Source organism: Suncus etruscus, chromosome 7, assembly GCF_024139225.1.
Source record: "Suncus etruscus isolate mSunEtr1 chromosome 7, mSunEtr1.pri.cur, whole genome shotgun sequence".
Classification (NCBI taxonomy): Eukaryota; Metazoa; Chordata; class Mammalia; order Eulipotyphla; family Soricidae; genus Suncus; species Suncus etruscus.
Genome location: NC_064854.1, coordinates 43,684,159 through 43,698,224, shown reverse-complemented (window position 1 = coordinate 43,698,224; position 14,066 = coordinate 43,684,159). Strand labels below are relative to the sequence as shown.

General features: G+C 41.1%; 1 protein-coding gene across 1 annotated transcript in view; it reads left to right on the top strand.

Moving 5' to 3' along the window:
- The window catches only part of LIN9 (lin-9 DREAM MuvB core complex component), a 75,559-nt gene that overhangs the window by 23,130 nt on the left and 38,363 nt on the right, over window positions 1-14,066 (top strand). Inside the window, exons 3-4 of the mRNA XM_049776505.1 lie at window positions 8,553-8,686; window positions 10,192-10,317. Coding sequence (XP_049632462.1) covers window positions 8,553-8,686; window positions 10,192-10,317 — 260 coding nt within the window. The remainder of the gene's footprint in view (window positions 1-8,552; window positions 8,687-10,191; window positions 10,318-14,066) is intronic.

Sequence of the window (14,066 nt, the reverse complement as noted above, 5' to 3'; positions counted from 1 at the left end):
ACACTTGGGTGTTTACAGATTTGGGGTTTTGTTACTAGTACTGCAATGAAAGAGTGCAAATGTCTTTTCTGAACAGTTTTTTGTTCCTTAGAATAGATGCCTGAAGTGGACTTACTGGGTCATGTGGGTACTCTATTCCAAGTTTTTGGAGAACTGTTCATGTTGTTTAGAAAAAAAAACACAAACACTGAAAATATGAGCAGTGTGTGAGGTCTCTTTTTTCCTCTATTGTTTTGTTTTTGGGGCCACACCTGTTGATACTCAGGGGTTACTCCTGCCTATGCACTCAGAAATTGCTCCTGGCTAGGGGGACCATATGGGATGCCAGGAATCAAACCAGGTCCATCCTGGATCTGCAAAGCAAACACCTTACTGCTGCACTACCCCGGTGGCCCCAGTGTTTTTGTTTTTTTGTGATGTTTGCCAGTCTTATTGGTATGAGATAATACCTCATTCTTGTTTTGACATGTATTTCATAAGTGATGCAGAGCATTTTTTTAAATATTGTTAAAGGTTCCACAATATAAATTTTTTGGCCAACTTTGTGACTTTGTGGAACCTTTGTTCATCTCTCTTCCATGTTTTGATGGGAGTAGTTTTGTCGTTGTTGTTGTTGTTTTTGTTTTCTCACTTGTAAAGTTTACCTATATTTTATGTATCTTGGAATTTACCCTTTATCAGATGAGTGGTAGATAAATCTACTCCCAGTCTTTGGGGTATCTTTATTTGGTAATTTTTTTCTTTTCTGGTGCAGAAGTTTCTTAGTTTGATGTAGTTCCATTTGCTCATTTTTGTTGTTGTTGTTTGTTTAATGGCATTGAAGATGCCTTTAGATTCAGTGTCATGAAGTGTTTAACCTATATTTTACTTATTATAATTTATGAACTTAGGTTTAAAATCCATTGTGTGTGGGGGTATCCTGAGCAATAGCACAGCAGTAAGGCATCAGCCAACCCAGGACAGACCTGGGTTTGGTTCCCAGTATCCCATATGGTCTCCTGAACCTGCCAGAAGTGACTTCTGAGTGCAGAGCCAGGAGCAACCCCTGAGTACCACCGGTGTGACCCCCAAACCAAAATAAATAAAATAAAATTCATTTGAATTTGACGTTAGTGCTTGGTATTAGAAAGGGATCTGAGTTCATTTTTTTGTATGCGACCAATCAGTTTTCTGAATACCATTTGTTGAGGGTTTTTTTTTTTTGCTCTGTTTTATTTTATTTTTCCTCTTTAGAGAAAATTAACTGTCTATGGTTTGTTTCTAGTTGTTCTTTTTTCCCTTCTTTTTTGGTTTTTGGCTTTTGGGTTATACCTGGCAGTGCTCAGGTGTTACTCCTGGCTCTGCACTCAGAAATTACTCAGGGGACCATATAGGATGCCATGGATCAAACCCAGGTTGGCCTCATGCAAGGCAAACACCCTACTCACTGTGCTATCACTCTGGCCCCAGTCCTTAATTATTTTTGTTAAGCTGATTCCTAGGCACTTGATTTTCTGATGCACAGTTGTGACTGAGGTTTTTTAAATTTCTCCTAAACTTTTCTATATAGAAAAGTCATGGATTTCTCCCTTTTGATTTTACCACTGATTTTGCCACTATACTGTACAAGTCTATTAATTTCTAAGAGCTTTTTTTTGGTAGAGTTTAGGATTTTCTGAGAACAGTATATTATGTTGTTCTAGACATAGTGAGAGTGACTTTTCCAATCAAATGCCCTCAATATCTGTCTCTTGCCTGATTCCCATTGAATAATAGTAGTGAGAATGAACAATCTTGTCATATGGCTAATTCAATTTTTCACCATTGAGTATGATATTGTTATGGTCTTGTTGTAAGGACTTGAGGCAAGTCCCTTTAACCCCTACTTCATTGAGAGTTGCTGGGTATTTGGGTTTTTTTGGCATATGTTTTAGGGTGGCACCCAGTGATATGTGGGTGTTACTCCTGGTTCTGCACTCAAGAATCACTCCAAGTGGTACTCAGGAGACTTTATGGGATGCCAGGAATTGAAGCTGGGTGCAAGGCAAATGCCCTATTTGCTAAACTATTACTCTGGCCCAGAGAGTTATATTTTTCTCAATCATAAATGGATGTCAGATCTTATCAAATGTTTCCTCTGCTATGTATCTATGGGTATGATCATGTAATACTTAGTTTTTTGTATATTTTATTTGTTTTTTGTTTTTGGTTTTTGGTTTTTGGGCCACACCCAGCGATGCTCAGGGTTACTCCTGGCTGTCTGCTCAGAAATAGCTCCTTGCAGGCACGGGGGACCATATGGGACACCGGGATTCGAACCAACCACCTTTGGTCCTGGATCGGCTGCTTGTAAGGCAAACACCACTGTGCTATTTCTCCGGGCCCGTATATTTTATTTGTATAAATGGCATATCTTAAACTATCCTTGCATCCCTGGGATGAATACAACTTGATATAGATAGCCCTCGGAATATAGTACTGCTGGAACCCAGAAACACTTCATTTCTGAGCCTGAGCATTGAACCATCTGGGCTAAGTGTCAATAGGAGTGGTCCCCATGTCCTCTGAACACATACAGGGAGATTCTCCTTCCCAATTTTTTAAATTATAAAAAGAAATAAAATCAATACAAATGAGCAATGTTTTCTAAGGTCACATGCTTTGGGAGATTTTGTTATGGTATGCTATCTTTATAAAAATAGTGGGACGGTGGGACTGGACAATGGCACATCGGTAGGGCATTTTTCTTGGACAGACTGTGGTTCGATCTCCCAGGTTCATCTCCCAGCATCTTCTATGGTCCTCTGGGCCAGGAACAATTTCTGAGCGCATAGCCAGGAGTAACCCCTGAGTGTCACCAGATATGGTCCAAAAACCCAAAAAAAGAAAAAATAGTGGGATGGGGCTGGAAAGAAATACAATGCCACGGATTAAGGCACTTGTCTTGCATGTGGCTGACCCCAGTTCATTCCCCAGCACTGCATATATTTCCCAAGGACAGTTAGGAATGACCCCTGAGCACAGAGCGCAGAAGCCCTGAGTCCTGCTAGATATGATCCCAACTCCCTTACTCCCAGTACTTATAAAGTAACCCCCAGTACTTACAAAGTCGTTAACACACTCACATCACACACACCACCACCACCACCACTCCACCACCATGCCCCTACCACCACCACCTTTGGTGATTTGAAACCTTTGGAAAGCATTAAAGCTCTCTTTAATGTTATAGAATTCACTGGTGAAATTCTAGGCTGAGTGCTTGTTCGCATGCTCTTGCTCTCTCTTGCTTTTTAATTTATTTTTTATCTTCTCTCTTTTCCTTTTGTTAATGTTGTGATTGGATGACATACACAACTGGATACAGTGCAGTCTGGGTTGCAGTACTTGCACACTGCTGAGGTACTTGCTGGAGTTTGCACTCCTTTAATTGTGGTGCTTGTACATGTGGTGCTCAAGGTCACATTCTTTAGTTGAGGCATACACTTTCTGATTGTAGTGTATGCTTGCCAGGGGTTTCATTTCCTTGCTTAGGCACTCACACCTTTTTATTTCTTTATATTTTTCCCCGTTTGAAACTTTATTTAAACACCATGACTTACAAAGTTATTCATAATGTAGTCATTTCATGTGTTCAGTATTCCAACACCAATTCCACCACCATTGTGACCTTCCTTTCATCAATGTTCCAAGTTATCTCCTACAATTTGCCCCCTTAGCAAGCACAAAATAATTCACTTTATAGTGCTTGAAACAACATATATCTCATAAAGATATTACTGAAGATATTACCCTAAGATTTGCTGAGCTGTTAGGTGCTAATTGAGCTTTCTGTGCTGTTATTTTTGTTCATGGGCTTCTATACAACTTTTCCATCTAATTTTCTGTGTTTCTACTGGACTGTCAGTACTGTGAATTTTAAAGATGCAGCATAGCTGCATGCTCCCACATCTATATCACTAGGATGATTAAGCACCATGGTGTCCTGGGCCTATCAGGTTTGGTACTGTCAGCTTCTCACTGAAAATGGTCATGAGGCCAGGCTATTTAAACCCTAGGGGAGGGGCCAGAGTAATAGTATAGCAGGTCTGGCACTTGCCTGATACAGAGCTGAACGGGATTCAGTCCCTAGGACATCCTGAGCATGCCATGCAGTAATTCCAGGGTGCAGAGCCCGGAATAATCCCTGACCACTGCCAGGGTATGGCCCCAAAACCAAATAACTAAAATGTGAATAGAAGTGGATCTGGATGAGAACACTGCATCCTCCACCAGGTTAGAAACTGAGTCTGCCCCATCCTGTTTCAGTCCCGGAATAATCCCTGACCACTGCCAGGGTATGGCCCCAAAACCAAATAACTAAAATGTGAATAGAAGTGGATCTGGATGAGAACACTGCATCCTCCACCAGGTTAGAAACTGAGTCTGCCCCATCCTGTTTCAGTAATCTAGGTCCACAGTTTGGGCCTACCAGATTCCAGAAGGTGGCAGCCTATCTCCTGCACTTTTTTTTTTTGTTTGTTTTCGTTTTTGTTTTTGGTTCACACCTGGCAGCACTCAGGGGTCACTCCTGGCTCTACGTTCAGAAATCGCTCCTGGCAGGTTCGGGGGACCATATGGGATGCAAGGATTCGAACCACCATCCTTCTGCATGCAAGGCAAATGCCCTAACCTCCATGCTATCTCTCTGGCCCCACACTCTTATCTTTTTAGTTGAGGTGTTCACCAGGATTTTAACCCCTTCATGGTGCTTGCACACATGTCCTGTATAGCAGAAAATTTCTTATGCTGCTGAGAATCGCAGTCAGGAGTTTCCAGATTCAAACATCAGAACTGCAGTATGATGCTAGTGCATGTCTCAATCAGGGATTTTAGCTCATTACCATCTACTTGGTAGGCTGATGTTCTAAGCCATTGTGCCATTACTCTGGAGCCATAATGATCTTTTTTTTTTTAAATCTCTCTTCCCATTTCTTTGATATTTTATTATTTTTAATAAATTATTTAATTGAATCACTATGAGATACACAGTTACAAAGTTGTTCATGGTTGACCTTCAGTTATACAGTATTGTCTTTGGATATTCTTACCATACTATCTTTTTTTTATTATCCCATACATGAGAGTGATCATTTTATGTCTGTCCCTCTCCCTCTGACTCATTTCATTCAGTATAGAACTCTTCATATCCATCCCTGTATAAGAAAATTTCATGACTTCATTTTTTCCTAACATTTCCATTGTATAAATGTCCTATAGTTTCTTTATACACTCATCTCTTCTCAAGTACTTGAATTGTTTCCAGATTCTGGCTATTGTGTATAGTGCTGCAGTGAATATAGGAGTACAGAGGGCTTTTCTGCATTGTGTTTTTGGCCCATAGGGTATATTCTTAGGATTCATGTTGCTGGGTCCTATGGAAGCTCAATTTCTAGGTTTTTTGTTGTTGAATTGTTCATCTATAGATTGCTTAATTTTGCAGGATAGTGGCTCCTTGATTTCTGTTGCTATAACATTAAGTGTTGATAATAGGTCCTCATCTATAAGGCTCACGCATTTTGTTGGGCTTGAAAATTTACCAGTGTTTATCTCCATGTCCCCAATTGCATTTACTGCCTTTTTATAAAGAAAAAAAGGGGGGCCCCACACCTGGTGCCGCTCTGGCTCTGCACTCAGAAATTGCTCCTGAGCCCGGAGAGATAGCACAGCGGCGTTTGCCTTGCAAGCAGCCGGTCTAGGATCTAAGGTGGTTGGTTCGAATCCCGATGTCCCATATGGTCCCCTGTGCCTGCCAGGAGCTATTTCTGAGCAGACAGCCAGGAGTAACCCCTGAGCACCGCTGGGTGTGGCCCAAAAACCAAAAACCAAAAAAGAAAAAAAAAAAAAGAAATTGCTCCTGGCTCGAGGGACCATATGGGATGCTGGAAATCGGACCCAAGTCCGTCCTGGCTCAGCCACGTGCAAGGCAAACACCCTACCACTGTGCTATTGCTCCGACCAAGTGCCTTTTTCTAAATAAATATTTACTAACAAATTTTCAAAGAATTCTTTAAAAAACAACAAAACACTCGAATGAATAATATCCTTGCTTTCTATAAAGCTTTTGGTTATGTAGATATTGGAGTAGAGCAAATTTGTAAGGGTAGCATTTTATTTATTTACAATATCTTTATCTCTTTGGGAGATGGGGCATTGGTGGCAGGAAGGTTGCACTGGTGAAGGGGGTGTACTTCTTATGACTGAAATCCAACTACAAACATGTTCGTAATCATGGTGCTTAAAGATATTATCAATTTCTAGTTTTTTGAGAAGTATCCATAAAGGCTGGACCAATCAACATTCCCACCAGCACTGTTTTCATATTATTTTTTTGTGTGTGTGATATGTGCCAGTCTCTATAAGATGATATCTCCTTGTTTGATTTGCGTTTCCCTGATGCTTAATGATGTGCCTTCTGACCATCTATTTCATTGAGGAAGTTTTTGTTCATCTTTTCCCATTTTTGGAGGGGATTAGATTTTTTTGTTGTTAAGTTCTGCCAATGATGAAACAAGTGGAAGCAAAGATAAACAAATGGAGCTACATCTTTGCTTCCACTTATTTTGTCATTGGTGTGTCATCCTGGAAGATGCCTTTAACATCAATGTCATGGAAGTTCTGCCTACGTTTTCCTCTATGAACCTTATGGTTTTAGGTCTAATATCAAGTAGTCTTTAATCCATTTTGATTTGACTTTTTTGCATGGTGTTAAAGAGAGATCTAGGTTCACTTTTTTGCATGTAGTTGACCAGTTTTCCCAATCCCACTTACTGCAGAGGCTTTCTTTGCTCCATTTCATGTATCTTGCTCCTTAATCAAAGGTTAATTGAAATCCGATACCTGATCCTCAGAGTCTGTCTTTATTCCAGTACTATGCTGTTTTAATGACTAATGCTTTATACAGTTTGAAGCTAAGCAAAGGTATATCTCCCATCTTTTTTTCCCCAAGGATCGCTCTATTTAATGGTCTTTTAAGAGCAAAGAACACTTCTTAAGAATATTTCTCAGGGGCCCGGAGAGATAGCACAGAGGCGTTTGCTTTGCAAGCAGCCGATCCAGGACCAAAGGTGGTTGGTTCGAATCCCGGTGTCCCATATGGTCCCCCGTGCCTGCCAGGAGCTATTTCTGAGCAGACAGCCAGGAGTTAACCCCTGAGCATCGCCGGGTGTGGCCCAAAAACCAAAAAAAAAAAAAAAGAAAAGAAAAGAAAAGAGAGAGAAAAAACAGGGGCTGGGGCCGGGGCCGGGGCCGGGAAGGTGGCGCTAGAGGTAAGGTGTCTGCCTTGCAAGCGCTAGCGTAGGATGGACCGCGGTTCGATCCCCCAGTGTCCCATATGGTCCCCCAAGCCAGGGGCGATTTCTGAGTGCATAGCCAGGAGTAACCCCTGAGCGTCAAACAGTTGTGGCCCAAAAACCAAAAGAAAAAAAGAATACTTCTCAAAAGTGTTTTTCCTACATAATTAACTTGAAATTGTACTGTAATATAAAAAAGTGGTTACAAATATTTCATTCTGTCAGAATATTTTGTAAAACTAAATGCCTAACTGTAAGAAATAACAAAAATGTTTAATTGTGGGGCCGGAGAGATAGCACAGCAGTAAGGCGTTTGCCTTGCATGCAGGACGGTGGTTGGAATCTGGCATCCCATATGGTCCCTTGAGCTTGCTGGGGGAGATTTCTGAGCGTAGAGCCAGGAGTAACCCCTGAGCACTGCCGGGTGTGACCCAAAAAAACAAAAAAAAAAGAAGTTTAATTGTTACAACTAACTGAAAGAGGGCAGGAGAAAATGCAGAAGTTAGGGTGTTCATCTTAGAATAGCCAATACCAAATTTCTCAGCAGCCTCTAGTCCAGTTGTCCTCAAACTATGGCCGGTGGACCACATATTGTATTTGTTCTCATTTTGTTTCTTCACTTCAAAATAAGATATATGTAGTATGTGTAGGAATTTTTTTATAGTTTCTGTTTTTACTATAGTCCAGCCCTCCAATGGTTTGAGGGGCAGTGAACTGGCCCCCTGTTTAAAAAGTTTGAGGACCACTGCTAGTCCCTGAGTACTGCCAGGTGTGGCTTATGTCATTAAGATCATGCATTCCTGTATTGCATACAGGAAACTCAAACTTGAGCTCTGGTACCACATGGCCCTCTAAGCACAGCCAGGAGTACCCCCCTACCCCCCCCCAAAGGGCTCTGAGCACTGATAGGTATTGCCCAAAACCTCAAAATAAATAAGCAAAGAACAGGGAGATAATTCATCAGGCTTGAGTACATTCCTGACATGCACACAACCCTGGCTTCAGCACCTGGCATTGTATAATTTCCCAACTATCCTATCATTGGGTGTAAGCCTAGTGGCACCCTGCTAGAAATCCCAAAGAGCCAGACAAATAACAAAAGCAAAATTTCCATGTTAGGTATTTAAGTTGCTTTGTATACTTAACAATAATTTACCCTTTTACTAAATGTGTTCAGTGTTGTAGCAGTATATATTATATAGTAGGAACTGTAATTAATCTCTCTATTTTTTAATTATATAGAAATTTACAGCAACAATGTCAACACCAGATAAGAAAGCCTCACAGAAGATTGGTTTTCGATTACGTAATCTCCTCAAGCTTCCCAAAGCACATAAATGGTGCATATATGAATGGTTCTACTCAAATATAGATAAGTATGTATCGTGGTTTATACTACAAAAATGACATGAACCACACGTTCACATTTGTCAGTTATTATAAACTTCAGTCACTTCTATTTTGATTATTTTTCCCCTATTTTTTATATTCCTCAGTCTATTAGAACATGTTTTCATTTCTCATAGTTTCTTTTATCTCACCTTTTGGGGAAAGTTGTACATTTTTGTGTAAAACTAAATGAAAATATTATTTCTGTATTATAATATGAAGGCTGTGAAGTAGAGGTACCCTAAAACAAAGCACCGTTCTTTATAATGAATGATACTTATTTTTTAAGTCTTTATTTTAATGCTGGCATAATAGCAAATATTTATTGTAAAGGTGATGCAGTAATATTTTTTGGAGGTTAGTCTTTCTTTCGGGGGGATAGTATTTAGGTAGACTAGAACTTAGATATTTATTTATATTAAGTTTTTAAATACGGCTGTGGAGATAGCATGAGGTAGGGCATTTGCCTTGCATGCAGAAGGATGGTGGTTCTAATTCTGGCATCCATACGGTCCCCTGAGTCTGCCAGGAGCGATTTCTGAACGTAGAGCCAGGAATAACCCCTGAGCGCTGCTGGGTGTGACCCAAAAAAAAAAAAAGTTTTTAAATAGAGCAAAGTAAATGATTGAAATCTAGATAAAATAGTAGAATTTATTGAAGAAAAAAAAATTCTTTTTCATTTTTTTATTTTTGGGCCACGCCTGATGATGCTCAGAGGTTACTCCTGGCTGTGCGCTTAGAAATTGCTCCTGGCTTGGGGGACCATATTGGACACCGGGGGATCGAACCGCTGTTTGTCCTAAGCTATCGCCAGCAAGGCCGACGCCTTACCACTCTGGTCTCTGATCTCTGCTTTCTAAGCCAATGTTCTGCTCTTAAACTTGTGAATCTCACATATTTAAGCCTTAGATGTTCATAGCTATTCTTAGGTTGTTTTCCCTAACTCACAATTAAAACCGGTTTTTTTTGTTTGTTTGTTTTGGTTTTTGTTTTTTTGGTTTTTGGATCACACCCAGCATCACTCAGGGGTAACTCCTGGCTCTCTGCTCAGAAATCGCTCCTGGCAGGCTCGGGGGACCATATGGGACGCCGGAATTTGAACCGATGACCTTCTGCATGAAAGGCAAACAAACGCCTTACCCTCCATGCTATATCTCCGGCCCCAAAACTGGTTTATTTTTATCATTAAAATTTATTTTTTTCTCCTTCATAGACAAAAAAGAACTCTCAGGGTCTTTGTGTGATCCGCTTTTTTTTTTTTTTGAAATTTCTTTGAAATTAATTTAATCCTCTAGAGTTATTTAATTTTCCAAAACTATTATGATCTCAAAAGGAACTCCTTGGTAAATTATGTTATCTTTGGGACAAAGATAGTTTGTTGTCAACTTTATTTATCTTCAGCAAGTACAAAATTACATTACTATATTAGTACTTAAAATGTCTTTTAAGTAACGTGTTTATTAACTATTAAAATGTCATTTTTGTTTTGCAGGCCACTATTTGAAGGTGATAATGACTTTTGTGTATGTTTAAAGGAATCCTTTCCTAATTTGAAAACAAGGAAGTTAACAAGAGTAGAATGGGGAAAAATCAGGCGACTTATGGGAAAACCACGGAGGTAAAAATGCTTTTACTGAAAATAAAATTAGCTAGTAGGTTATTGCATTAATTTTCTTCTTTTCTGGGGAGGGGGCACACCCAGCGGTGCTCAGGGTTTACTCCTGGCTCTATGCTCAGAAATTGCTCCTGGCTGGCTCGGGGGACCATATGGGATGCTAGGATTCGAACCACCGTCCTTCTGCATGCAAGGCAAACACCCTACCTCCATGCCATCTCTGGCCCCAATTTCCTTCATTTTTAAAAAAACTAGTACTAATATAGAATTTTTTTTATAGTAAATGTATTTTTTTTTGTGTGTGTGTGGTTTTTGGGTCACACCCGGCAGTGCTCAGAGATTATTCCTGGCTCCAGGCTCAGAAATTGTTCCTGGCAGGCACGGGGGACCATATGGGACGCCGGGATTCGAACCGATGACCTCCTGCATGAAAGGCAAACGCCTTACCTCCATGCTATCTCTCTGGCCCCGTAAATGTATTTTAAATAGATCTTATTAGTAGATTTTTTTTTTTTGGTGTTTGGGCTACACCTGGTGACACTTGAGTTATTCCTGACTATGCACTTAGAAATCACTCCTAGTTCGGAGGACCATATGGGACTCCGGTTCATTCTGGGTCAGCAGTGTTCAAGGCAAATGCCCTATTGCTGCGTATTGCTCCAGCTCCTTGTTAGTAGATTCTTTTTTTCTTTTAAGGTATTTTTTTTAGGGGGGGGGGTGGGTTACACCCAGCAGCGCTCAGGGTTACTCCTGGCTCTGTGCTCAGAAATTGCTCCTGGCAGGCACAGGGGACTTTATGGGATGCCAGGATTCGGGATTCGAACCACTATTTGTCTTGGGTAGGCCACTTCCAAGGCAAATGCCCTATCGCTGTGCTGTGTTTTTGCCCCTTGTTAGTAGATTCTAATGTAGGTGCTTTTTGTTTTTTTGGTTTTGTTTTTGTTTTTTGGGCTTCACCCAGTGACGGTCAGGAGTTACTCCTGGCTATACGCTCAGAAATTGCTTCTGGCTTGGGGGACAATATGGGATGTCAGGACCGAACCTAGGTCTGTCCTGGGTCAGCCTCGCAAAGCAAGCACCCTACCACTGTGCTCCCACTCTGGCCCCATGTAGGTGCTTTTTATATTTGCAGTTTTTTTTGGGGGGGGAGGTCACACCCGGCATCGTTCAGGGGTTACTCCTGGCTCTATGCTCAGAAATCGCTTCTGGCAGGCTTGGGGGACTATATGGGACACTGGGATTCAAACCGATGACCTTCTGCATGAAAGGCAAACGCCTTACCCTCCATGCTATCTCTCCGGCCCCTATATTTGCAATTTTTTGGGGGGGGGTCACACCCAGTGACGCTCAGGGGTTACTCCTGGCTATGTTCTCAGAAATCGCTCCTGGCTTGGGGGACCATATGGGATGCTGGGGATTGATCGGTGGTTCGTCCTACCTAGACTAACTTGGGCAAGGCTGATGCTTTACTGCTTGCGCCACCACTTAGGCCCCAAAAGAACTCAGACCATTTCCTTCCTTCCTTCCTTCCTTCCTTCCTTCCTTCCTTCCTTCCTTCCTTCCTTCCTTCCTTCCTTCCTTCCTTCCTTCCTTCTTTCCTTTCTTTTTTTTGGGGGGTTTTTGGGCCACACCCGGTAACGCTCAGGGGTTACTCCTGGCTATGTGCTCAGAAGTTGCTCCTGCCTTGGGGGACCATATGGGACACCGGGGGATCGAACCGCGGTCCATCCAAGGCTAGCGCAGGCAAGGCAGGCACCTTACCTTCAGCGCCACCGCCCGGCCCCTCTTTCCTTTCTTTCTTTCTTTCTTTCTTTCTTTCTTTCTTTCTTTCTTTCTTTCTTTCTTTCTTTCTTTCTTTCTTTCTTTCTTTCTTTCTTTCTTCCTTCCTTCCTTCCTTCCTTCCTTCCTTCCTTCCTTCCTTCCTTCCTTCCTTCCTTCCTTCCTTCCTTCCTTCCTTCCTTCCTTCTTCTTCCTTCCTTCCTTTTCTTTCTTTTCTTCCTTCCTTCCTTCCTTTCTTCTCCTTCCTTCCTTCCTTTCTTCCTTCCTTCCTTCCTTCCTTCCTTCCTTCCTTCCTTCCTTCCTTCCTTCCTTCCTTCCTTCCTTCCTTCCTTCCTTCCTTCCTTCCTCTTTCCCTCTCTCCCTCCTTCCCTCCTACCCTCCTTTCTTCCTTCCTTCCCTCCTACCCTCCTTCCTTCCTTCTTTTTCTTTGTTTTCTTTCTTTTCTTTTCTTTCTTCTCAGGGGTTCCTGGCTCTTTGCTCAGAAATCGCTCCTTGCAGCCACAGGGGACCTTATGGGATGCCGGGATTCGAAGAGTTGTGGTGTATTTTTTGTTTGTTTGTTTGGTTGGTTGGTTTTTTGGGACACACCTGGTGACACTCAGGGGTTACTCTTATACGCTCAGAAATTGCTCCTGGCTTGGGGGACCATATGGGACGCCAGGGGATCGAATCGCAGTTTGTCCTAGGTTAGTGCTTGCCAGGTAAACCTCCTACCAATTGTGCCACTGCTCCGGCCCCTGTTTGTTAGTTTTTTTGGACATACCTGGTGGCGCTCAGGGTTTTTTCCTGGTTCTGCATTCAGAAATCACTCCTGACAACTAGGGGATCATATGGGATGCTAGGAATCTAACCAGTCCATCCCACGTGCAAGGCAAATACCCTACCACTGTTGCCATCTATTCAGTCCCAAGACTTGTGTTTTAATTAAATTATTAAAGGTTTAAAATTTTTATCACTTTGGAAAAGGGAGCTCACCCAGTAATCCTCGACTAACTGGTCTGATAATTCTATGTGAAAACCTGAGAATGTGGTCCTGCTTGTGCTCTGCAGGATCAGGGATTACATAGGCCACCCTGGCAGTGCTTAGAATCCCAAGGGCCACACCCAGTAGTACTCCAGGATCTTCAGGTTTGTACCTGTCAAAGTGAAACTTGGAGAACCTTGTAGTGCCAGGGATCAAACCTTTGTCAGCAGCTGCAGCTTGCAAGTTTGCATTATAATCCTTGTACTTTCAAGGATTTCACTGGCCTTGCATTTTAAGAGATGTGAAAATTCAATGAAATCCTAAAATGTAAAGTAACTTGGAGAAATGGAAATAGAACGCATTTTTAATTTCTATATTTAATGATGTAAGAACTTTTCATTGAATTTGTGATGTTTTACTTTATTCTTTGTATGATGTTAACTATCTTGCTGATGTTTTTAATATTTTTTATCATGAGGAAAAGTTAAAATACGATGTGTCGGTGGGTTTCATACTAGTAACTTACTGTCTGTGGTAATCACTTTGGGCCATTTGAACACTTTAGCTATGACTTTACATATTTGAGTAAATTGAGCTATACTTTCTGATTATTGCTCTGTATTGATTTTAGTCATTATAACATTTCTCTTAATTATCCTCAATTGCTTACCATAACATTGTTTAACCTTAAAGTCCTTTACTTCATCAAGGTTGATTAATATTTGAAATATTTATTTCATTTTTCATATTTTCAACAAAAGTGCAGATTTTTCCCCCTGTGAGGAAATAAAAATATAATATAAATTATTTATACAATATATTTTTATAATATACTTAAAAGATAGAGAAAATAACACAAAGGAAGGGCCAGGAATATGACTCAAAAAGAACACACATCTTGTATACTTAATGCCCTGGCACAGAAATTAAAAAAGCACCACAAGGAGAAATAGGAAATGTGCATGATACAGACGGAGAATTGGGAAAACATACAGGATCTTGTCATATC